The sequence below is a fragment of the Acomys russatus genome, chromosome 4 (genome assembly GCF_903995435.1).
Source record: "Acomys russatus chromosome 4, mAcoRus1.1, whole genome shotgun sequence".
Lineage (NCBI taxonomy): Eukaryota > Metazoa > Chordata > Mammalia > Rodentia > Muridae > Acomys > Acomys russatus.
The window spans coordinates 5481682-5507525 of record NC_067140.1 but is presented as its reverse complement, the minus strand read 5'-3'; the positions used below and the strand labels follow the sequence as shown (position 1 = coordinate 5507525).

General features: G+C 42.0%; 1 protein-coding gene across 8 annotated transcripts in view; it reads left to right on the top strand.

Annotated features, from left to right (window-relative positions):
- Positions 1-25844, top strand: part of Cpne1 (copine 1) — a 41421-nt gene that overhangs the window by 5697 nt on the left and 9880 nt on the right. Inside the window, exons 2-4 of one of the 8 annotated variants that reach the window (XM_051143623.1) lie at positions 1759-1840; positions 8315-10415; positions 10641-11336. The exons of 1 other annotated variant lie outside the window; for it this stretch is intronic. In XM_051143623.1, coding sequence (XP_050999580.1) covers positions 8337-10415; positions 10641-11336 — 2775 coding nt within the window. In that variant the 5' untranslated portion in view covers positions 1759-1840; positions 8315-8336. Of the gene's footprint in view, positions 1-1758; positions 1841-8314; positions 12097-25844 lie in introns of those variants that run through there. 6 more of the 8 variants (XR_007830495.1, XM_051143616.1, XM_051143618.1 and 3 more) reach the window with 6 other exon arrangements.

Below are 25844 nucleotides of genomic sequence, written 5' to 3'. Positions count from 1 at the left end.
GATGGCTCAGTGGTTAAGAGCAGTGCCTGCTCTTCCAGAGGGCCTGCACCTGCTTCCAGAAACCTAGTTAAAAATGCATTTTATGCCGGGCGTGGTGGCTCACGTCTTTAATCCCAGCACTCCGGAGGCAGAGGCAGGCGGATCGCTGTCGCTGTGAGTTGGAGGCCAGCCTGGTCTAGAAAGTGAGTCCAGGATGGCCAAGGCTACACAGAGAAACCCTGTCTCGAAAAACCAAAAAAAAAAAAAAACAAAAAGCATTTCATAAAAAGATTTATTTACTATGTATACAGTGCTCTGCCTGTCTGTATTCCTGCACACCAGAAGAGGGCAGCGGATCTCATTATAGGTGGTTGTGAGCCACCATTTGGTTGTTGGGAATTGAACTTTTTAAATACAATTGGGGAGCCAGGCAGTGGTGGCACATGCCTTCAATCCCAGCACTTGGCAGACAGAGGTAGGAGGGTCTCTGTGAGTTTGAGGCCAGCCTGGTCTACAGAGAGAGAGTGTTCCAGGATAGCTAGAGCTGTTAGACAGAGAAACCCTGTCTCAAAAAAAAAAAAAAAAAGAAAGAAAAGAGAAAAAAGGAGAGAGAGAGAGAGAAAAAAAAAAAAAACCCAAAACAACAATTGGGAGCTGGAGAGAGGGCTCCGCAGTTAAGAGCATTGGCTGCTCTTCTGAAGGATGGCTTACAATTATCTGTAACACCAGCCCCAGGGAATCTGAAGCCTTCTGACCTCGGCACCAGCCATACACATGATGCACAGATTTAAATACAGCAAAAGCCTATACGTATAGAAACAATGTAGTTAATTGTTTGGCTGTATGTAATGCTTGTGAATAGCTTCACTAGTTTGGAAGAAATGACCCTGAAAGATAAGTACCCCGTTACCCTGTTTGTGCTGCAGAAAGTGTCATTGTATACCAAGACATTTACTTTGTTTTGCGACAGTTGTTGTTTTATTGGACTTAGAACTCAGTATGTAGCCCAGGTTGTTCTAGACTCAGAGTAGAGTTGTATTTCAGTTCCTGCCTCTGGAGTGCTGGGCTTACAGTTAGATAACTTTTAAAACAAGCCTTTTGATAATATGTTCAAAGAAATCTCCCTTAATATGTTGAATAGTAGTGCAATTAGTGCCTAGAGATAGAACTTGCATTTTAGTTGTAGTTTTTGTTCTATGATATTTTGATGCAGAGGTAATATGTTTGAAAGAGTAATTGCAGTGACATCTGCGAGTAATTCTGAGTTGATGACAGTTGCCCAGGAATTCGTATTGTGTGAATTTGTGCATTTTCATCAGAAGTTTGGTTAAAACTTAGGAAAGTAAGTTGGTTGCACATGTTAGTAGATTTTTATGGACTTTTCTGGATTGTATAAGCATTAAGTGATACAAGGCAATGACCATCTGAAGCTGAGCTTTAGTGCTGTTTTTAAATTTATTTTTTGGCTACTTTCTGGCATATTCTTGATTTAAAAATACCCAACGGCCTATTCTTGATAGGATGGTTCTCAGACTTGACAGCAATATCAAGTTAATGTGTGTGGGATTTTGGTATCTCTTTTCTTTTCTTTCTTTTTTTTTTTTTTTTTTTTTTTTTTTTTTTTGGTATCTCTTTTCTTAAAACATAAAACAAAACTATACATTCTTACAAAGTACTCTGCTGGTTTCAGACTCCTTTGCTATGTTCAGTTCAGTGTGGCCTATGTGTGCTGTTTTGTTTCCTGCATTGATTTTTGCCTCCATTTATTCTCTATTGCAGTCTAAAAGTTGGTTTTAATTGGTTGCCCACAGGATTGACTTGGCCTCTACTTCTTAAGAAAATACATCTCTTGTTTTACAAGGTAAGAGATTTTGAATAGGTTTATTTTTATACAAATGAGATACCTTATTAAGTATGAAAATAGGTATAATTGTGTGTGTGTGTTTGTGTGTGTGTATGTTTATTTAGAGGCTTATCTGAGGGATGAGGGTGGGATGAATAGGTGTTTCCTCCAAGAGTCTGTTTTATTTATATGGATGCATTTCTTATTGTTAGGTAGTGAGCTTGTATCCCCTCCCCCATAGCATTATAGATGGATAATAGATTTCAGAGCTTCTTGGCATAGTTCTTTATAGTCCCTAGAAATACAGGTGTACATGTTAGGTAATAGTTTGTACAGTACCCATTTTAGACCTTAGCAACTGATTTAACCTTTTGTTAAAGGGAACAAACTAGACTCAAGATAAATTAAGATTTGCCTTCAAGCAGTTATTTAGTAGCAGAATAACAAATGTTATTTTATGTTTTTCAAAACCTAACAACTTTTCTTCAAATGGCTTTAGCAGTAAATCTTGTACTTTGGTTGGTTTAATCTTCCAGCCTTTTCCTAGCTGGCAATCTTAGGTGGGTTATTAATAATTGGAGTGTTTTCATGGGCACCTTGAACCAACTTTCAGTAAATCTCTTAATATGATTTAGAAACTTAAAATCAATATCATTTAGGCTTGTGTTTAATCTTTCTTCTTGGGACCATTTTAAGTTCTCGTTTTAATCTTCAATTACAAACTAAAACATGTTTTTAGATTTTCAGTACCTGGCCTACCTTTGATATTACCCCCAGAGAAAGTAACGAAACATTTTTTGTTGTTAACCATAATGTTATCATGATTTGCAGATTCAGTAAATATGAATTTGACTCAGTTATTTGTACTGATAAACTTCCATATTACCTGCTAAGTAGAAAATAGAAAAAGTCTCCTGGTGATGATCTTTGGTTTACTTTTCTCTCTCTCTCTCTCTCTCTCTCTCTCTCTCTCTCTCTCTCCGCCAACTCTCTCTCTCGCTCTCTCTCTCTCTCTCTCTCTGTGTGTGTGTGTGTGTGTGTGTGGTGCACATGCGTTCCCCTGCCTGCATTGGCACTCCTAGTGACACACTTGTAGAGGTCATGAGGAAGCTTTTGGGAGTCAGTTTCTCTTTCTACCATGTGAATCCTAGGGATCAGACTCAGTGTTGACTCCCTGAGCCATCTTATCTAACCCTTCTGTTGACTCTTGCAGTCCATACCTGCAAATCCTTTACTCACCCACTGTACCCCCACTCTAGTGCTTTATGATGGTCTTATAAAACTATTTGCTAGTCCATAATTCTTGGTTAAATTTGAAGGTTGCTTTTATCTTTGTATATAATTGTGTGAGAAAAACTATGAAGTCAGTTTCCATGAAGTAGAGTTTGCTTAGCAAGCACAAAGCTGTGCTTCAGTCTCCAGTGCCACATGAGCTGGGTGTTGTAGCACATCCCAGCACAAGGGAGGTAAAGGCAAGAGGGCCAGAAGGGTTGCTTGTCTGGCTACATAGTCAATTTAAGAGTAGCCCAAACTCCATGAGAGCATGGCTCAAAAAAGGAAATCATCCCTGTTTACTGAAAGACGAGAGATCAACAAAACAGTAAAAGTATTAATAGTACAGAATTTGCCATCATTTTGTTGTGTTGGTTTTATTTGTGTCCTAAGATACAAAGGTCAGTGGCTTTTAACTGTTTACAAATAGAATGTGATTCTAAATATAAATTTGGTTATATTTGATTTATGAAATTTCTTCAGGTAAACAGTGAGGTGGGTTTTGTTGTTTGGTTTTGGCTGCTCAGAAGGCTTTTTTTTTTTTTTTTTAAGTTTTTTTTTTAAGTTTTTCGAGACAGGGTTTCTCTGTGTAGCCTTGGCTGTCCTGGACTCACTTTGTAGACCAGGCTGGCCTCGAACTCAGAGATCTGCCTGCTTCTGCCTCCTGAGTGCTGGGATTAAAGGCATTCGCCACCACGCCCGGCTTGCTCAGAATGTTTTAAAATAGAACATATAGCCAGGAGTGGTAGTACACGCCTTTTAATCCCAGCACTCAGGAGGTAAAGACAGAGGCAGTGCATCTTTGAGTTGGAGGACAACCTGGTCTCTTTAGGGAGTTTCAGGCCTCCCAGGGTTACATACTAAGATCATGTTTCAAAATAAACAAAAGAGGTTTGTGTAGAAAAACAACTATCAAAACCATACATTTCTATTTTGTATGTATTAATTATAATATTGTAATCCAATTAGATTATATATATATATATATATATAAACCCTATAAATTAGGGTTCATACAGTATTTGACAATGAAGAAGCCTTCCATTGATTTGCATAAGTCTTAGAGCTTATAGCAGAAAACCTTGTCCCTTCTAGTGTTCTTATTTGAGAAATGATTAAACCAGATCTCAAGTAATTAAAATTTCCCTGAGAACTCAGAACCAGTTTAATCGGCTTATATTTAAAATGTGTCCGATTGAGCTGGGCGTGGTGACGCATGCCTTTAATCCCAGCACTCGGGAGGCAGAGGCAGGCAGATCTCTGTGAGTTCGAGGCCAGCCTGGTCTACAAAGTGAGTCCAGGACAGCCAAGGCTACACAGAGAAACCCTGTCTCGAAAAACCAAAATAAATAAATAAATAAATAAATAAAATGTGTCCGATTACATTAGTTTCAAATTGCCATTTTTACAGTCCCCAAATTTTGATTCTCATTCTTTTATAAAAGTAATAGAAGCAATTTAAATTGAAGTACTAATGCTGCCAGGTACCACAGTGGCAACAGAAATAATAAGCAAATAAAAATTAATAAATGAATTAAAATCTTGAAATTAAATTCAAACTTGGGGGCTGGAGGCACGGATCAGAGGTTAAGAGCACCATCTGCTCTTCCAGAGGTCCTGAGTTCAATTCCCAGCAACTACGTGGTGGCTCACAACCATCTATGATAAGATCTGGTGCCCTCTTCTGGTGTGTAGGTATACATGCAAACAGAACACTGTATAAATAATAAACAAATCTTAAAAGAAAATAAATTCAAACTTGGGAGAAACTTTTTTAAAAATACTTAATAATTTTAAAAAAGTCACTTGGGAGGCAGAGGCAGGCAGATCGGTGTGAGTTTAAGGTCAGCCTGGTCTACAAAGCAAGTCTAGGACAGCCAAGGCTACACAGAGAAACCCTGTTTTGAAAAAACAAATATTAAAAAAAAATGTATGGGCGTTATGTGTCTTTGTATGAGTATGTGCACGTGAGTGCAGGTCCTTGTGCAAGCCAGAGGGTCAGATCCCCTGGAGCTGGAGTTAAAATGTAGTTGTAGGCTTTAGACATGGTGTTGGGGTGTGAACTCAGGTTCCCTAGAAGGACACTTTGAACTTCTAACTGATGAGCTATCTCTCTACCCTGTTTTAGAATTGTACTTTTAATTTCATGTATATAAGTGGTTGCCTGCATGTATATATGTATGTACCTGGCCCAAGATAGTGTCAGAACCCTTTCAGCTGGAGTGGTTACAAGCTGGGAACTTAATCTGGGTCCTCTGCAGAAACAAGTGATGTTAACGGTGAACTGTCTTCTCTCCAGGCCCTCAGGTGTCCGCCTCCCCCTTCCCCCCCAACAGGGTTTCTTTGTGAAGCCTTGACTGTACTGGAACTCACTGTGTAGACCAAACTGGCCTTGAACTCAGATCTGCTTGCTTCTCCTAATGGCTTGGATTAAAGGTGTGCGCCACCACCTCCTGACCTTTCTTACTATTTTTGAGACAGAGTTTCATGCATTTCAGGCTGGTCTTAAATAGGCTGTATAGGCAAATAGCCAAGGATGACTATAAACTAATCATCCTGTGACTAACTTTCCAATGCCTCAACACCCAATTTATAAGGTGCTGGGATTGAATTCAAAGCCTCATGGGTGCCATGTAAGCACTCTACATTTCGAGCCCATATTCCTACTACTTTTTGGGTTTTGAGACAGTTTCTCATTAGATAGCTCCAGCTGGCCTCAGACACACAGATCTATGTTTGCCTCTGCCTCCTCGGTGTTGGAATTAAAGGTGAATGCTACCATCCAGATTCATCTGCCTCTGCCTCCCAAGTGCTGCCCTGTTATTGCTGTTATTATTGTTAAGCATTTATGTGTGTCTAAGTACATACTTACACTATGTGCCTTGGTACCCATGGAGGACAGAAGAGGGCATTAGATCTCCTGGGACTGAGTTAGAGGTGGTTGTGAGCTACTAGGGTGCTGGGCCACAAACTCAGTTCCTCTGCAAGAGCAGTGAGCATCGTAACTGCTGAGCCATAGTGTCATCATTATCATTATATTTTATAAAATATTTATTTGCATGTGTGGGTGTGTGAGGGAGAGTTGATTCTCTCCTTCAGCGTAAACCCTAGGAACGGAACTCAAATCTTTGGTATTGGCAGCAACCTAAGCCATCTCACTGAGCCCCCTCTCCCCTTTCTCCTTTATTTTTTGACGCAGATCTTGCTATATAAGGAGGTTGTGAGCAGCCAGAGATTCAACAGTAGTTGAGTCTGAGGCCTCGATAATGAATTATAAAATAATCTGTATAATTTGTGGTGTTGGTCTTGAATTCAAGATCAAGATCCTCCTGCCTCAACCTTTCATACTGGAATAATTGGCATTCTCCATCATACTGAACTTATATGGTGGTATTGGGGGTGGATCCTAGAGCTTTGTCAGTGCTAGACAAACTTTATGCCAACTGATCTGTAGCCTAACCCCCCACCCACCCCGTCTTGTTGATTTGTTTCTCTGAGATTGAGTCTCACTATGAAGCCCTTATTGGCCTGGACCTCGGTGTAGAGCAGAATGGCTTCAGACTCATGGAAATTGGCCTCTTAGTGATGGAAATAAAGGCTATTCCACCATGCCTAGCCCTAGTTGTCTTTTTAAAGCAAGATTTGGTAGAGTCATTGGACTAGCGTTTTGGTTAAATAGTCATGGTGAATAGTAGTGTAATAGGTTCTACTTTAGGGTGAAAAATATACATTAACATAGATTTTTGCTATTCTATTTATTATTTCCTTGGAATCTTAGTATGTATTAACTTTGCTTATAGTAAACACAGAGAGAGAGAGAGAGAGAGTTGCATGCATGCTTGCGTATATAAGCCTGTGTATACAGGCAAAGCCTGGAAGAGGATGTCATTCTGTGTCTTATTCTCTTGAGAGTAGCTCTCACTATACTTGGAGCTAGGCTGACAGCTGGGGCTTCCAGCTAGGGCTTCAGACATATGCAGCCAAACTCATGTGGATGCTGGGAATAGAACTCATATATTTTTTTTAAATATTTTATTTAATTTTAATTTATATGTGTTGGTGTGAGGGTGTCAGATCTTGGAGTTACAGACAGTTGTGAGCTGCCATGTGGGTGCTGGGAATTGAACCCGGGTCCTTTGGAAGAGCAGGCAGTGCTCTTAACCACTGAGCCATCTCTCCAGCCCTAGAACTCATATTTTTATGATTGTACATAACAACAAGGGCTCTTCTCTAAAGAATCATCTGTAAAGCCCCAGATTTTTTAAAAAATAAAGCTATAAAGCATACTGAAAACTTTCCCTATGAAATGTGGAATCTGCTATCATTTGAGATTTCTAGTGCTAAGGATTGAACTCAAGATCACTAATAACTACTATTAAACTATAAAGTTTATAAGGAAGATGCTAAATCAGTTTTAAGTATTAATTTTAATGCATCCTTTGCATGATACCCCCGACCCTCATGGATTTTCACACATTTTCTTTTAACTCTCACTGAAGGTTTAGTGATCTGAATGATGCTTATGGTGACTTTATTGTCCTATAGTTTTTTTCTGACTCTTTTGAGTCTTAGACCTCAGGTTAACAAGTATAAGGGGGCCAGATGTTGGCTCTGTTTTTTAACAATTAAACTTTATTATACAACCCAACTAGCTTACACAAGAAGGAAAAAAGGTTAAAGGGACAAAAGAGTGAACCTTTCGGTATCCATTCCACGGGACGGGTCCTTAGGTGTTTCTCTGGCCAGCATGCTGGTTCAGCCTGTTCTCTGCTCCACAGGAGCCCAAGCCCGGGCTGAACCAATTGTTCTCTCCTCCCCACCTGTCTGAGTCACCTGGAAAAGGCGGTCTCCTTTTCCCGTTGAGGGTCAATTAGAAAAACAATAGCGCAGTTGGGGTTCCCAGGTCTGCTTCCTGAATTTCAGGCCCAGGATGGCTCCACTCAGTCTGCCACAACTTATTCATGGAGTGTCCCAAGGGTAAAGCCCGCCAAGACTGCTTCCACCTGTGACAAAGCTTAATCTTTCCCACATAGACCGTTTCCAAAATGAAAGCCTTTGGAAGTTGAGATTGTTCAGATCTTTGAATTATTTAAATAAAAGACATTGTGATAGCTTGAGGGAATGTTTGTGGGATGATATGGTAGCTGGGCATTCTTGCAACTAAAACGCTGGTGTAATAAAAAGGAGTCTGACATGGCCGTTGCCTTTTCTCATCTGCAGGTGTGTGTGGTTTCAGCGCAGCATGGCTGTGGTCATCCGTTTGCAAGGTCTCCCAATTGTGGCGGGGACCATGGACATTCGCCACTTCTTCTCTGGATTGACCATCCCTGATGGGGGCGTGCATATTGTAGGGGGTGAACTGGGTGAGGCTTTCATCGTTTTTGCCACTGATGAAGATGCAAGGCTTGGTATGATGCGCACAGCTGGTACAATTAAAGGGTCAAAAGTAACACTGTTACTGAGTAGTAAAACAGAAATGCAGAATATGATTGAACTGAGTCGTAGGCGTTTTGAAACTGCCAACTTAGATATACCACCAGCAAATGCTAGTAGATCAGGACCGCCACCTAGCTCAGGGATGAGCAGCAGGGTGACTTTGCCAGCAACAGTACCGAACTTTAATAATCCTTCGCCGAGTGTAGTTACTGCTACTACCTCTTCTGTTCATGAGAGCAGCAAAAACATACAGACATTTTCCACAGCCAGCGTAGGAAGTGCTCCTCCAAGTATGGGGACTTCTTTTGGGAGTCCAACATTCAGCTCAACCATTCCGAGTACAGCTTCTCCAATGAACACAGTCCCCCCACCACCAATTCCTCCAATCCCAGCGTTGCCATCTTTGCCACCGCTGCCATCCATTCCCCCAATACCAGTTCCTCCTCCGGTACCAACATTGCCTCCTGTGCCACCTGTTCCTCCCATTCCCCCAGTCCCTTCTGTGCCACCTATGACCCCATTGCCACCCATGTCAAGCATGCCACCATTGAATCCACCACCTGTGGCACCTCTGCCTGCTGGAATGAATGGCTCTGGAGCACCCATGAATCTGAACAGTAATCTGAACCCTGTGTTCCTGGGTCCATTAAACCCTGTTAACCCTATCCAGATGAACTCTCAAAGCGGCGTGAAGGCACTTCCCATCAACCCTGATGATCTCTATGTGAGTGTGCATGGAATGCCCTTTTCTGCAATGGAGAACGATGTCAGAGAGTTTTTCCATGGGCTCCGTGTTGACGCAGTGCATTTGTTAAAAGATCATGTAGGTCGAAATAACGGGAATGGATTGGTTAAATTTCTCTCTCCTCAAGATACATTTGAAGCTTTGAAACGGAACAGAATGCTGATGATTCAACGCTATGTGGAAGTCAGTCCTGCCACAGAGAGACAGTGGGTAGCTGCTGGAGGTCATATCACTTTTAAGCAAAGTATGGGGCCTTCTGGACAAGCCCATCCCCCTCCACAGACAGTTCCAAGGTCAAAGTCACCCAGTGGGCAGAAAAGGTCACGATCAAGATCACCACATGAGGCTGGTTTTTGTGTTTACTTAAAAGGGCTACCATTTGAAGCGGAAAACAAACATGTCATTGATTTTTTTAAGAAGTTGGATATTGTAGAAGATAGTATTTATATAGCTTATGGACCCAATGGGAAAGCAACTGGTGAAGGTTTTGTAGAATTCAGGAATGATTCTGACTATAAGGCTGCTCTCTGCCGTCATAAACAATACATGGGCAATCGCTTTATTCAAGTTCATCCAATTACTAAGAAAGGTATGCTAGAAAAAATAGATATGATTCGAAAACGACTTCAGAACTTCAGCTATGACCAGAGGGAAATGGTGTTAAATCCGGAGGGGGAAGTCAGTTCTGCCAAAATCTGTGCCCATATAACAAACATTCCATTCAGCATTACAAAGATGGACGTTCTTCAGTTCCTAGATGGAATCCCAGTGGATGAGAATGCTGTCCATGTTCTTGTTGATAACAATGGGCAAGGTCTAGGGCAGGCGTTGGTTCAGTTTAAAACAGAAGATGATGCACGTAAATCTGAACACTTACACCGTAAAAAGCTGAATGGGAGAGAAGCTTTTGTTCATATAGTTACCCTAGAAGATATGCGAGAGATTGAGAAAAATCCCCCAGCCCAAGGAAAAAAGGGCTTAAAGATGCCTGTTCCAGGTAATCCTGCAGTACCAGTGATACCTAGTGCAGGGGTTCCTGCTGCTGGAATTCCCACTGCTGGAATACCTGGTGGTGGGATACCTGGTGCTGGAATGCCAGGTAGTGGAATGCCTAGTGCGGGTATGCCTGCTGCTGGAATGCCTGGTCCTGGGATGCCCGGTCCTGGGATGCCCAGTGCCGGAATGCCCAGTGCTGGAATACCCGGTGCCGGAATACCCGGTGCCGGAATGCCTAGTGCTGGAATACCTGGTCCCGCAATGCCCGGTCCAGCTATACCGGGTCCCGCAATGCCTGGTCCTGCAATGCATGGCCCTGCAATACCCGGCCCTGCAATACCCGGTGCTGCAATACCTGGTCCTGCAATACCCGGTGCTGGCATGCCCAGTGCAGGAGGAGAAGAGCATGTCTTCTTGACTGTAGGATCGAAGGAGGCCAATCATGGGCCACCATTTAACTTCCCTGGTAATTTTGGTGGACCCAATGCCTTTGGGCCACCACTCCCCCCTCCAGGATTAGGGGGTGCCTTTGGTGATGTTAGACCTGTTATGCCTTCAGTTGGGAACAGTGGTTTGCCTGGCCTAGGACTGGAAGTTCCAGGTTTTGGAGGTGCACCAAATAATTTAAGTGGGCCATCAGGATTTGGAGGGATCCCTCAGAATTTTGGAAATGGCCCAGGCAGTTTAAGTGCTCCTCCTGGTTTTGGAAGTGGGCCCCCTGGTCTGGGAAGTGTTCCCGGGCATTTGGGTGGGCCTCCAACCTTTGGGCCTGGGCCTGGGCCTGGTCCAATCCATATTGGGGGTCCTCCTGGCTTTGGAGCTAGCTCTGGAAAACCAGGACCTACAATAATTAAGGTGCAGAATATGCCTTTTACTGTATCTATTGATGAAATTTTAGATTTCTTTTATGGTTATCAAGTAATCCCAGGTTCAGTATGTTTGAAGTACAATGAAAAAGGTATGCCTACAGGTGAAGCCATGGTGGCCTTTGAATCTCGGGACGAAGCCACAGCTGCTGTCATTGACTTAAATGATAGGCCTATAGGCTCAAGGAAGGTAAAACTCGTTTTAGGGTAGCCAGCTGTTTATATCAGTTCTTATAGGGCATATCTTCATGTTGCTGTGATTAATGCATCCAGATTGTTTTCCTAGTATTTCCAGGTTAGAACCTGTGGATTGTTTTAATTGCAGATAGATTGGTTTCTATAACACAGAGCATTGGTTGGCTGTTTACAACTCACAGAATAAACATTGCAATTTGTTACAGAAAAGCTGTCTGGAGAGAACACAAAAATAATTTGGCCTAAGGTAGAGACTATTGGTAATACACGATGATCATATAAAGCTTATCAAGGAATCTAGATTGGTTTTCTTTTATACCACATGGGATGAAGAAAATAGAAATGTGAGTAGAGCTCGTGGAGAGTGTTCTTGCCAGCTACTGACAATTAGAAGTTGGCTACTTTAACAATTTGATTTAAAGTTGGACATATTTGCTTTGTTATAGGGTCAAAGCTTTGTCTGAAACCTTCATTTTCTTTTAAAATTGAATAAAGTCTCTATATCCGGATTCATTGTATGTACCTTTATTGCTTCTTGAGGGTTCTTGCTGTATAGACAGTCCTGCTTCAGATGTTGCTGCTTTATCTAATTGACTCATTTGTAATAAGTACAACTATTTTGTTGGTTTTTAATTAATTTCTAATATAAAAACTCCACACTTGGTTTGTGCTATATAACCCTGAACTTAGATTTCTAATGTCACTTTTAGGATTGTGTGGAATGACATAAACCATAAAAATAAACTATGGAGTCCTACTGGCCTTTTTTGGGGTTGACCGCTAAGTTTTACTTAGTTTAGTAAGTTTTAAATTTGTTCATATTGTTTGGAAGGCAATGAAAACCAGAACCCACTTCAGGAATCAGTGTTGAGGTGTTTGATTTGAAGTCCTTTACTGTGATGGGCTAATGTAGCATGTTGCTTTTGTCCCAATTTAGGTGAAATTTTGGAACAAAGGAGTCCATAAGAAAGCATTCTATCTTGGGATTTAACCCTGAAGTTGACGTGGCAGTTTCGTTAGCAGGACTATTGTAGAATGAGAGGTCCCTGAGTTGGACCACAGGTTGATGTGTGCTTAAGTCTGTTAATTTGGAGGCTTTTTGGTGTAGTTGTTCGATCATGAGCCTGTTCTCAAAAATCCTTTATGCAGAGTCTATGAGTACAGCTGTCAGAGGAGAGAATTGAGCCTCTCCTTGCTTTTTCCTATTCTTTCCGTTTGGCAACCAGGATACTAAGGTAGAGGGAAATCACATAGACTTCGGTTGGCTAAATGTCCTTTCCGCAAAAGCAGTTGGTTTATCACATCTTGTTCCCTGACACTTAAGGCTCTACCTAGGGTTTGTTTCTTTATTTAAAATGCTTGAAAGCTGTTTCACATTAATATAACATAGAGAATTGGAGATTGATGAATAATAATGGGACTACATTTGAAACACCAAACTATAAGTCTGCATTTACTTTTAAAAGCATTTCTCTCTCTCTCTCTCACACACACACACACACACACACACACATATATGTATACACACATTTACATATATATGCACACACAAATATGTATGTATGTAGTGCCTTTTGTGTGTTCTGGGGCGGTGGAATGCAATACAGTTTCGTCGTGTAATTTTAGAGTTAAGAGTGGCAACAGTCTTGTGATAAAGTTGGGAAATCTATTCAACTCTATAGACTGAAGGATTGACAGTATGGGGGTTTTGTTTAGGAAGAGGATTGTGTAGACTTTGAAGAGAAGTGGCTACATTGTGAATCACTTGATACCTCACAAACACAATTTGCTTGTCAGATAGATACTGCCTCAAAAAGCAATATGTTTATATGTGATTGTTTTTGTTGTTAAGTAAACATTTCTTGTTCCAAAGAGTGTGAACACTTTAGAACTGCTTGGGCATCTTATTTCAACTGCAGGTTATTTTCCCCATTGGAAGCGGACTCTATTTTAGGGGGGAAAAAAAAATGGTTGTTGGAAGGTGACAATCTTCTATCCTTTCTCACAATTTATTTCGGTTGTATGTCCGTACACATTTATTAAATATTTCATACCCTTAATCGCACTATTTTGTTATTTCTATATCATAGATAAATGCTAAAAAGAAAAACCTGGATCTCACTGTTTATTAAATAAATTAAGAAAATAGTGTTGGTGGAGAAATCAGAGAATTGTGTTCCGCATTCCTTTTAGTCACAGCAGTGCTTGTTGTGAAATGTAATTAAAGGCTCTGCCCTCTCTAACTTGAGTTTGTACCTCTCAGACAGACCTAACTGCTAAGTGTATCGTCTTATCTTGTTTGGGGCATTGAAGGTTCAGGTTTTGTTCTTGTTTTAATAACCATGAAAATATGTTCTATGAAACTATTCATATCTCTCGTCAGACAAATTTTCTCCAGAACTAGGTTTGGTATAGATTTGAATTTACATAATTTTTTTGTTTGTATGATATGAAGGCTTTGTAAAGCTTTGCTCCAAGTGTGTTTGTAAACACCATCAAGGTATTCTCAATTTCATGTGTAAATTTTACTGTGTTTTTGGTGACTTTGACATTTATGGAAGAGAATCTATTTCATTGGGTTTAATTTGTTTTCTCCTGAGTTTTTATTAGTGTTTATTCTTCTTTTGGTTTTAAAGGATTAGAGAAACCTACCAATGTATTTTGTAAATAAGCAAATTTGTAAATCTTTTAAATTTCAGTGACAGATTTAGTTCATAAGCATAATTTGGAGGTGTTTTCTGTGTTTATACTAGTCTGGATGTACAATTATTAGTGGCTGTTGTGGGTTTTGTTTTAATGCAACAGTGTTAAGTGAAATGTAAGCTGCATTAGGAAATACCAATCTTACAGATAGTAATACTTAGTGTAGTTAAGGTCAGTCTTGACCCACTTGAGGAAAATCTAGGAGTGTGTACATACATGGAAGGAAGGAAGCAAGCATGCATAGCTTTTGGTGGAAATGGTCACCTTGTACAAAAATAAGGAAACACAAAAGCTTACTCAAACTATTCTGTGATTGTACAAGTGTGGGTCAAGTGTGTAAAAATAAAATGCACTCAAGTTTAAAAGCGCTGGGAAAATGAGTGAATAACGTCTTAAAATGAGTCCTGGTCCATTTTGGGGGGAAAGTTTCTGGTGGTGATCACTTTTCCCACTCACACAATTGCCATGTGGAAATTATTTTACTTCAGCATTTTGTTGGCAGTTCTGTAGCACAGACTTTTGAAATCAAGCACAGCCAAAGGGCTGTTGACAGTGTGATCACAACATTGCCAGCACCTACTATTGGCATCATTAGCAATTTTTGTTTATAAAGAAGAAGTCTTGGATACTGTTCAATAAACATGTCACAAAATAAAGGCTGATGCTTTAATGCTTTTACTGCACAGAAAAACTTTTTGAGCTGTAATACCACATTTTGGGGTTTTGTTTTTAACTCCTGAAAATGTTTTGTGCCTTTGGAAATGCGGATTTGGTGATCTTAGGTGGTAACAATTCTTGCATATTCTTGTCTTCTAATGCTGGAGTGTGGAAAGAAGCGGAGGATGCCTTGGGACGGCAGGGAGGGAACGTAATTCTAGGTCAAATCTGTGGTATCTTCGTTTTCAGATTTTCATTTTTGTGTGTGTGCTTTGCTAGCTAATGGCTTCGTTATGTGGATTTGGAAAGAACTTAAGGACCAGATACTACTACTCACCAGGTGTCTCCAAGGGTCTGTGAACTCTCAAGTACTGGTTACAGTGGAAAGGGGAAAATAATTGCTCAGAGTAGGTTCTTAATTTCACTCACTAAAGCTTGTGCTCCTGTGTGGTGGGGTTAAGGTGGGGAAGGAAGGGGGGCAGAAACAACTGCTGCTTTGTGACATCGCTGTTCTGGGGTTGTCCCTTTCACATTGGTTCAACAAACAAAGTTATCATAGCTTGCTGGGGTTTTTTGTTTGTCTTTTTCAAAGGATGGGTTGCTAGAATTAGTAGACTGTTTCATACAACCAGATTCTCGTAAAATACTTGTAATTTTATCAAGTGAAAGTCTAGTTTGTTTTTGAGTGTCCTATTTAGAAAGTCTGAGCAGGCAGCCTACCACTGAGCTGCATGTCCACCTTTAGAAGAGCTTAGACTAAGGAGTAATTACAAATAGCAATTGAATGATTTTATTACAGTACTAGGGTCTTATATTGCCCGGGCTAACTTAGAACTAGGGTCAGTCATTCTTTGCACCTCGGCTTTTGAAATAAGTGGACAACAGACACAGGCCACCTTCTCTGAGTCTTTTAAAAACTGACAAGTGTTGAGTAAGCATTTTCAAAATGAGTGGGATCAGTTGCTCTCACCCTCTCGACCCATATAAACATATCCCTACCACCTGAAAGGGGTGGTCTCAGGAGGGATCACTTCCATAATCTGATGTTTTCTGTTCTAGCACTGTACACACGAAAGCATAACATTTATGTATATCCACAACCGTTCTCCCCAAAGTAGACCTTTTTTTTTTAAGTGGGAATATGGTAGGACCATTTAAAAATTGTATATTTTTGGTATAAAATCTACTAGGTTTTGAAGACTTACTGTAAAATAGTTTGAAGAGTACTGTGGTAGCACATTTGCAAGATGGACAGTTCGAAAAAGCCTTGTGTCCAGTAACATAAGCAGGTTTATCTCCTAGTAGGTGCTGATTCTTAGTGTTTTATTCAGGAGGACTTACTCATGGTCTTTTGAGCTACTTTGTGTCTGAGGATGGCAAGCATCCTTAAATTAAGTATGGCTCCTTTTCTGGATCAACATAAGTATCTGTAAGCAACCAGTGCAGGGTACTGTCTTTTCTACATAACTACCTGCTACTGAAGAGTTGAGGAGAAATGACCCTGAGGTGAACATTCCAGCCCCAAGTACATACAGGACAACACTTCAAAAGCACTGAGGTTATGTATTGGAGGAGGAGAAAAAAATCTCATTAACCATGTTCTTTGATTTCTGTTTAGCTCCAGGGGCCTTCCTCCAATGAATGTTAACAGTTGGGACATGAAAGTCACTGAATAGTTGTAGAGGAATGGTGAATGGTATAGAATATTGATACTGGCACCCTGTGTCAGACATCTAGAGTGTGGCCTTGGGAACAATTATTTCTGAGTCCCTCTCTCTGACCTGACAGCCCACTATTTCATTTTGGAAGGAGGAAGAACATAATAAGTTCAGATGTTAGCAGCAGCCTGACTCATCCCAGGAGTTTCTGTGGGCTCTGTGATGTTTGTCTCTTCTGCCACCACCAGTTTTCTCCTTTTGCCTTCCCACATAGTCAAGTCTGCTAGAAACCAGGGCAGTGAGTCTCAGTAGAATACAAACTCCTGAAGTAGAAGTCGAGCAACTTAAAGCTTTGATTACTCAGGATAGTTACAGGGGACTCGTTCCAAACAGTAGCCATATTGTGCTGCTACACACTAGCTGCTAAATGTTTCACACGTAAGAAAGGCTGGTCACTGTGGCACATCCTTCTGAACCCAGCACCCTGGATCAGCCTGGCCTACCTGGTAACTTCCAGGCTAAGTCAGGGCTACATAGTGAGACTCCTTGTCTTAAGGTGGAGAAGAAAAGGATGAAGGAATCGAGCTGCTTAAGTAGTCCCAAACATACTAACCTTTGCTACTGCTAATTTCCTCTACCTTTGAGGTAGGCCTCCCTCCCCTGTGCTCCAGAAGTAAGCTTGCAAATGTTGAGTCTTTGGCCGGGTGAACTGTTTGTGAGACCAGCCATTCCCCTTGGCTATAGACTTATGTGGCTAGTCACTACAGTATACACAGCAATTTACTTCTGTGGTGGAACTCAACTTCTCTGTTGGCCTTCATACAGTTATATTTTCATGTAACTAGCTCAGCCATACCTATATGCCATACTAATAAATTTTGGGGCAATCTTGTGTGCTGAGCACAAGAGGACTTTAATGGTAGGAAGAAAAATCCCTGGTGTTTTTGTTTTTTTATATAAATGCTTTCTTCATTTTGTGTGTGTGCGGGTATTTTGCCTGCATTTATGCCTGTGAGGGTATCATACCCTGGAACTGGAGTTAAAGACAAGACAGTTGTGAGCTGCCATATAGGTGCTGGGAATTGAACCCAGGTCTGCTGAAAGAGCAGCTAGTGCTCTTAACCTCTGAACCATCTCTCCAGCCCCTTGTTTTGTTTTTCAAAACGGTTTCTCTGTGTAGTCTTAGCTGGCCTGGACTCACTTTGTAGACCAGGCTGGCCTCAAACTCAGAGATCCGCCTGCCTCTGTTAGGATTACAGGCATGTGCCACTGTGCCCAGCTTATAATGCCTGTTTCCTACGAGATTAGATTACTAAATCATACACATAAATGCTTAGTTATAGTTGGAACTGAACATACTACAGGATCTGAGTAAAAGTTTTCCTGGCCAGCGCATAAAGACAGTTAACATCCGTGAAAACAGTTTGTGGCTACGCTGTAGTTCCTTGTTGGAATTTTATTAGTCGTCTAGACAGAAGTTTGGGGATAATTCTTAAAATCCTCCACATATTCCAACCAAGTGAATTCCAGTGAGGAGTGAGGAAACATGCATTATGAACAAAGAGGCCTCTGATCTGCTGTGCTTGTCAACTTGAATGCACGTTGGAGAGGTGATGATTTTTGGCAGTGTCTTTGTCCTGGTGATGCTCAGGAAGATGGTCTGGCATTACCTCGTACACCCCACACATACCAGGCATCTAGTAGGTATATACTAACAGGCGGGGTTGTAAGCAGAAAAGACTACTGTTGAAGGCAGCTGCTCTAAGTCACTTTCTGAGATTAATTTTACCTACACATACTACTAGTGTTGTTTAAAAATTACGCCTTTTGTGAAATCCTGTGTGTCCAGCAAGTCCTCCACTCCTGTCCCAGTGATAAGGACGTATGTAGTGGTGGAAGTAGACATTTTTGCATCTGTGTATAAGGCCAGCTAATGTATATAAGCCATGGAGAGGAGGTCACGTGATAGCATAGGGGACCAGCTTAGTGACTATCTAGATCTAAGATTGGATTAGACTATAGGATGTGAGCTAGTGACAGAAGGGGACAGAGAAATCCCCTTTGGTTTCATCATTTTTTTTTTTTTTTTAAATTGTATATGAGTGGTTTCTCTGCAGAAGAGGGCATTCATTAGATCACGTTATAGATGGCTGTGAGCCACCATGTGGTTGCTGGGACTTGAACTCAGGACCTCTGGGAGAGCAGCCAGTGCTCTTATCCACTGAGCCATCTCTCCAGCCCGGTTTCATCTGTTCTTGTGACCCATGGCTAATGTATCCTTTGGTGTCTGTTCTGTAAAAGATGATTCAGAGCCGGGTGTGGTGGCGCACACCTTTAATCCCAGCACTCAGGAATCACAGGCAGATGGATTGGTGTGAGTTTGAGGACAGCCTGGTCTACAAAGTTAAGTCTAGATCAGCCAAGGCTACACAGAGAAATTGTTTTGAAAAACAAAACAAAAAGTTTAAAAGAGGATTCAGATTATCCTAGACAGCGGTGTCTATGGTTTTGTGATCCCAGCGAGTTTGGGCCCTGAAGAGATGCTAAATACATGGCACTTAAGTGCTTATGACTTGGCCACTTTGTTGACCTCTCCTCTCTTTTTCATGTGGTAGAATAAAAGCCCCACATTTCCACTCAGAAGAGAGAATGGTCATTATCTTCTGTCATACCGTGTCCCTAGCGTGCCATTTAAGTCCTAAGTGTTGCATGAGGACAAGAAGCAGGCATGGCGCTACACCAACACCTGAAAGCACGTTTATTCGCTTGTGAGGACTAATGAAGAAGAGTTAACAGGTACTAGGCATCCCACCAAACTAAGGGTGACCATAACCCCCAGAGTTGCCATCACTACTATCAGTCTCTGTGTCTGTGTGTTTGGGACAGGCTTTCCCTGTGTAATTGCCCTGGCTGTCCTGGACTCACTTTGTAGACCAGGCTGGCCTCGAACTCATGAAGATCCACCTGCTTCTGTCTCTCAAGTGCTGGAATCAAAGGCATGGCCCACCACACCCACTCACTCTCATTTTATTGATAGGGAAGTCTAAGCAAAGTAAAGGAGACTCACTTGCCTGAGGTTCTATTATTAGTACTAATTGTTTAAAATCACTGTGGCCCAGGCTGGCCTTGAAAACAGTTATCTTCCCCAGTGTTGGGTTTCCAGGTATGAGATGTGAATCTCTACAGCTGCAAATAGAATTTTCATGGGTGCCCAAATGCTTGATAGGTAGCAAGTGTTACCTGCTTCTCCATCATCTGAGGGGACTCGGATAGGGCAGAAGGTCACTAACAGTGGTCATATGATGGATTCCCAATCTACTAGGGAAGAGCCTCCTTGATTCTAGTTCCCCAACTCCAAGTAAGCATGGAGAAACAAAAGCACTACCCGCCAGCTCGTCCTCAGGGGTACTGATCAGAGCTGGGACTCAGGAAATGGGCAGACATAGGATGTGTTGAGTGTCTGGGTGGAGAGGAACTCCCAGCTTCCCTCCACATGCAGCTCGCTCTCTGGTCTAGGCCTTGTACGGAGACTCGGGCACAGCCTTCAGGAGTACTGGAGTTGGATGAGTAGCTTTCAGACTTCTAGCCATTCCCACAAAGTGGGAAGCTGCTGTGTTTGAGATTCCCAGTGTGCACACTTTACGCTCTGTAGTATTGCCAGATTCTGTGTGGCACCTAGGCTTCTTAGAAGTACATGGCCCTAAATAAATTTCCTTGTTTAAAGTTTTAATTTATGAGCATGCATTTACTAGTCCTGAGTCATGTATGAATAAAGAATGTCACTTTATAATAAGACCTTGGACTTGGTCATGCTGGGGCAATACCTTTAATAAGAGCACTTGGAAAGTGGAGGCAAGGAGCGCCTAGAGTAATAGGCTAGCCTGCTCTACAATCTCAAGAAGGAAATTATTTGGTTCAGTTTGTGACCTATGAGAAATGTCTTTGGAGCTGCTGGTTTAAATATGGAGAATGCTGAGGTTAGAGAGAGATTGCGAGGGTAAGAAAGCAGAACTGTGTTCTCCGTATCCCTTGCGGAAATGAGAAGGGAAGAAAAGTGGTACTGGTGAGCGTGGTCTTTTCCGGTTTTATGGGGAAGGGCTATTCACTGGTTGGTGGTGCTTCAATTGGGAGCCTCTGGAGGATTTCCTGACTGGCCCCCAAGACTCAATCCGACATCTGTGAGCTGGTCCACCTTGGCAAGGTAGGCAACAGCAGGTGTGAGCATGACTGAGTTGTCTGAAGGAGGGATGCTGCTACCCAGAGGCAGGCCTGCTTGTGGCTTCTGCTCCTTCTGTACCCTGACTTTGACTAGATAAAGGGAGAGAGGGACTCCTGAGCTTGAAGGACCGATAAGAGAGTTGTATACCATCTGGCACTGAGCTGGATGCACCTGAACCCAGGAGGGAAAAGATAAATCTCTTCTTGGGTTTATGAGGAGCAGTTAGAGCCTGCTAATGCCGGGAAACAAATGTCATAAAAAGTAAAGGGCGCATAATTTTTCTATTAGCAAAGAATTCTATCAACAGTAGTATGCTGGTAACCTTTCCCAGGGAAAACCAGGAGGGCTGGCAGCATTTAATCTTTCCTTAAACTTACCAAGGCCACCTGCTCACATAATCCTTTAGATTCTTAGAAGTTTGGTCTAGTACAGTGATGCCAGCTTTTCACAAGTCTGGTGTAGTTAGGAATGTACTAGCTTAGTGTGTGACCTATACTCAAATATTTGGGAGGTACAGGCAGAAAAACAAGCAACAACTTTGGCTTTCTTACAAGATGGAGGCCATTGCGGGCAGACTACATGAGACCCTGCTGCAAAAAGGCGAGGAAGTGGAGAAACACGGAAAAAACCCAAGTGTCCATTGTAGGTTAACTATGCCACCTCCACAGAAGTTGAGTGCTGCCCGAGGCGGGGGTGGGGTGGGGGTGGGGGAGCCTGGAAAGGTAGCATATGTGAGGCTTGAAAGATGGTGGATGGTTAATGGACTGAGGATCCCAGCTCAGGTCTTAAGTACCTAAGAGCCTTGCACACATTTACATTAATCTTCAGAGCTAGATCAGAGAAAATCAGAGTCCCCTAACAGCAGGGGATATCTCAGGCTTAATCATTTTGCCCAAATTGTATAGGAAGGACACCATCTGGTACATTAGCATTTGATGGCTAGCCGGAAGTAAGAACAGTGTTTGGAGCCTGTTCATCGTCGGGAAGTCCATACTTATGTCTGCTCTATCAGATTGATAAGGAATATTAAAGCCGGGTTTTTTCCCCCTGGGAGAGAAAAGAGTTTATAATCCAGGAAGTTCTAGGCCCTTGGGAGGCAGAGGCAGACCAGCCAGGACCACATGGTGAGATCCTGTCTCAAAAAAGTTCTAAGGAGAATTTAGGAGTACATATATTTGTGTTCTAGTCGTCATTTTACCATGTGTGGCCACAGCCAAACCCCACTCTTCCTCCGCCTGGAGCCACAGAATGTGGGCTAGACAACCACTCAATCCCATTTTATTTATGTTGCAAATTAAGGTGAGGAGATGGAGGTTTCCATCTGTTTTGAAGTTGAGTCAGACCTCCAATATTCCTGCCTCAGCTGAAGCTGCAGGCATTCACTACCATGCCCAAATGTGAGTCTCTGCTTTAAGGGGGAGGGGGGCGGATATATAATTGTAATCTGCCTTAGAAAGCTCCGAGGTTGGCGATAGAGGAAATTAGAAGGGAACCGTGCGCGCGCACACGCACGCGCACACACACACCAGGGATCATGAACAAAGTAGAAAAGGTTGGAGCTTACCTTCTAGATGTTTCCATCTGCAATTTTGTACTAGTCCCAAGTGGACTAGGTCCAGGTCTAGATCTGAATAGTTTCTGAGATCCTTGGCTTTATCCTATAATTAACAGAAATTCTATACACAAGGATATAGTACTCATAAGCCAGACCTCTCAAATGATAAAACTTCTGATTTTCTCTTAACTGATTGACCTCACTGATATTTAAAGCAGTTGAAATGGCAGCCTATGTGATGATCCCACTATGTGAAAAAAATGAGTCTCGCTGTTGACAAGACAAGGGGGCAAAGGCTGTAATCCCAGGACTCTGAAGCCTACAGCAGGACAGTGACTGTGAGGCCAGCCTAACTCACCCAAAAAGGCGCTGGCAAACCAGTGGCATTTGGTTGTTAGGTGTAATAAGAGTTAGAAGTAGATTTTAAAGAAGACTTGAAGAATTAATAATCCCATAGATTACTGGCACCTTAAAATTATCTCAAAAAGTAGGAAACTGTAGCAATGGTTCAGTATGGTGGTTTTCAGCTGTGATGCCAGAACTTGAGATGAAGGAGAATTGGTCATTCAGGTCAGCAGGTGCTACTCCGTAAGTCATGGCAGGGCAGGGGCTGAGGAGGTCACTCAGATGAGCGCATTTGTGCAGCATGTGCAAGGCTCCGAGTTTGGTCCTTAGCACCAGCCCAAGCTGGCCATGCGCTCCTGCTCCTGCAGCCTCCACCCCTCAAATGCTGGGGTAGTAGACATGACTCCCACATTATCCAGCTTCTCCTCCCCCCCCCCAACATAGTAAGATTCCAGTAAGAAAGAGGGCAGATCTGTGAGAAGAAAAATACAAAAATAGGAAACCATGGTTGCAAGGAAACCCTGACATTTAGAATAGGAGCCAGGCCACGTTAAGTAGCCTCTCACTGAGCCTTATTGGTTACTTTGTGCACAGTGGAATTAAGGGGGGACAGACCCTCTGTGACTTAAAGGTTCTACTATGGTAAAGAATTTACCCTTCCTCTGTCAATACCTACTTCTCCCTGGGGAGAGTAAGGACACCAGAGATTAATTTTGCCTATTCTAAAACTAATAAATAGAACCAATGCATTTTATCCTACAGATTTGTGCAGATTTCAGGTATTAGTCTGCTTTATTCTGGTCGATTTTCCATGCACATAGCTGTCCATCCTCCTGTTGATGGACACTGGGAACATTTCAAGTTTTAGGCTTTAGTTAAACACAACAGCTGTGAGCATTCTTTAAAAAGCTTGGTGGACATAATGTTTTCATTTCGTTTAGATTAAAATCTGCCGGCGGAATTACACATGCCTAGGCATACATTTGGCTTTCTGATGACCTTGCCAGGCTGTTTTTCAAGGTTTTACCACTTCTTAGGAATCTTAGATCCTTTGCCAACATTTGGCCTTGTTGGCCCTGTGTTTCGCCACTGGTGGGTTTATTAACTATCTCGTAATAGTTTTGTTTCTCATTTCTGTAGTCACTTATGCTATGGATCGTTTCATTAACTTATTTCTTATTCATGTTTCGTGAAGTATCTTTGAATCTTTTTGCCTGTTTAAATCAATTCTCATAGTTTGTTTTTGTTGGTTTTGCTTTTTGTTTTTCCAGACAGGGTTTCTCTGTGTAGCCTTGGCTGTCCTGGACTCACTTTGTAGACCAGGCTGGCCTTGATCTCACAGAGATCCTCCTGCCTCTGCCTCCCTTTGTGCTGGGACTTGTTTGGTTTTTGTTTTAGTTTATTTTTAGTGTTGGAGGTTGAACCTCAGGCCCATGTATACACTAGGCAAGCACTAAGCTACATCTCCACCTTAAAAGTTTCACATCTCAGTTAAAAACAGGATAAGGAACGGTGATTGTTGTACATTAGTTCAAATGAAAAAGGCCTGAACTTATGGGTATCAATTAGTTCATCAAAGAGATATGAGTACCAGCCTTGTGCACTGAATGCTAATACTGGGCATACAGAAAGATAATACTTAAATGGAAGAGGAGGGAGAAACAGATTTCTGCTGTGGCAATTTCAGCATTAATTCACTGATATTTACTGAGTGTCTATTATAACTAGGTGCCAGAGATACAAACTGGACATGGTTCCTGCTCTTGCATAGCTTGCTGTCCGTGGTGTGTCCATGGGAGAAGGCATATGGTAGAAACGCCCTGAGATGGAGAGTGGAGTTGATGATTTTGTTCTGTGGGTGAGAAAGGACAGCCTGGTTGGAACCCACTTGGGTGGGTAGATGACTATTTACACATGGGTTAGATTTTATAGGCCATCATAAGAACTATGGACTGGATGAGATTGAAATTTTTAAAAATTATATTCAGTGTTGGGGGTATTGATGAGAGGTGTGTGTCATGGAATTCATGTAAACATCAGAAGATAATTTGCAGGTCTCTCTCCACTGTGGGTACCACGAATCAATTTCAGATGTGATGGCAAGCACCTTTACCCACTAAACTATCTTGCCAGCCACAGAACTTTGGTGTTTTGTTTGTTGTGTTTTGTTTTTTAATTATGTGCAGTTGTGTATGTCTGTCTGTGGGTTTGTGCATATGATTAAAGTGCCCATGCATGCCAGAAGATGCGTTTCTTGGGGCTGCAGTCGCAGGTGCCTGTGTATGAACTACCTGATGTGGGTGCTTGGAGCGGAACTCTGGTCCCCTGAAAACACAGAACCATCTCTACAGCTCTCAGACTTAGGATTTTTTTCTTTTAATTTAATCACACACTCAGGGTTTTATATTGGATTTATTGGGAAGCTATCACAGAGTTTTAAACAGAAATGACATGAACTAGTTAGTTTTCATTTAGCTAATAAACACAGAAATGGCTGTGTAGTCACAAAAAGACTGATTGGAAAACCATTCCAGTTATCCAGGACAGTAAAATCCTACTGGCGAAGACTTCATAGACGGAATCATGTCAAATCAAGAGCTGTGGATGACAAGACATTGCTATAAAGGATATTGATTCTCACATTTACCTATCCTAACGGTAGGAGCCAGGGAAGGTAGACTTAAAAAAAAAAAAGTGCGTATCCCCGAACTGGACAAGGCAGAGGCAGGAGGATTGCTGTGAGTTCGAGGCCAGTTTAGCCTATGAAGCGTGTCCAGAACAGCCAAGGCTACACAGAGAAACCCTGTCTCCAAAACACACACACACACACACACACACACACAGACACACACAAACCTTATCTATAATTTGAGCTAGAGAGTGCAGAGTTAATTACATCACATCACTACTCAATTCTGGGGACCTTCTCTTATGTAGGATTTTTATTAGAGATTGCAGAAGTTGGTTAGGTGAGGCAGCAGTGAGGAGGGGACCTGTGAGGACGGGTGTGAAGGCTTGGAGGCTCGTGAGTAGAATAGAAGTATTGGGCTTAGAATAGTCACACATAAAGTGTTGATTGGGCTGGGCTAACGAGACCCTTCAAATGTATAATACCGAAAACTACAGGAGCGTATGGATTACAGTAACCTAGGCATGATGACGCATGTTTATAATCCCAGCACACAGAAGGGAGAGAGGTAGGAGGATCCAGAAATTAAGTTCATCCTCATCTGCAAAATGAATTTGAGGCCAGCCTGGGTTACATGAGACCCTATCTCAAAATATAATGAGGTGGGGCAGAGTATGGGACATATGAACCTCTTGCTTTTATCTCACTTCTACAGCACCCCTAAAGCAGCGCTGACTTGCTTCTGC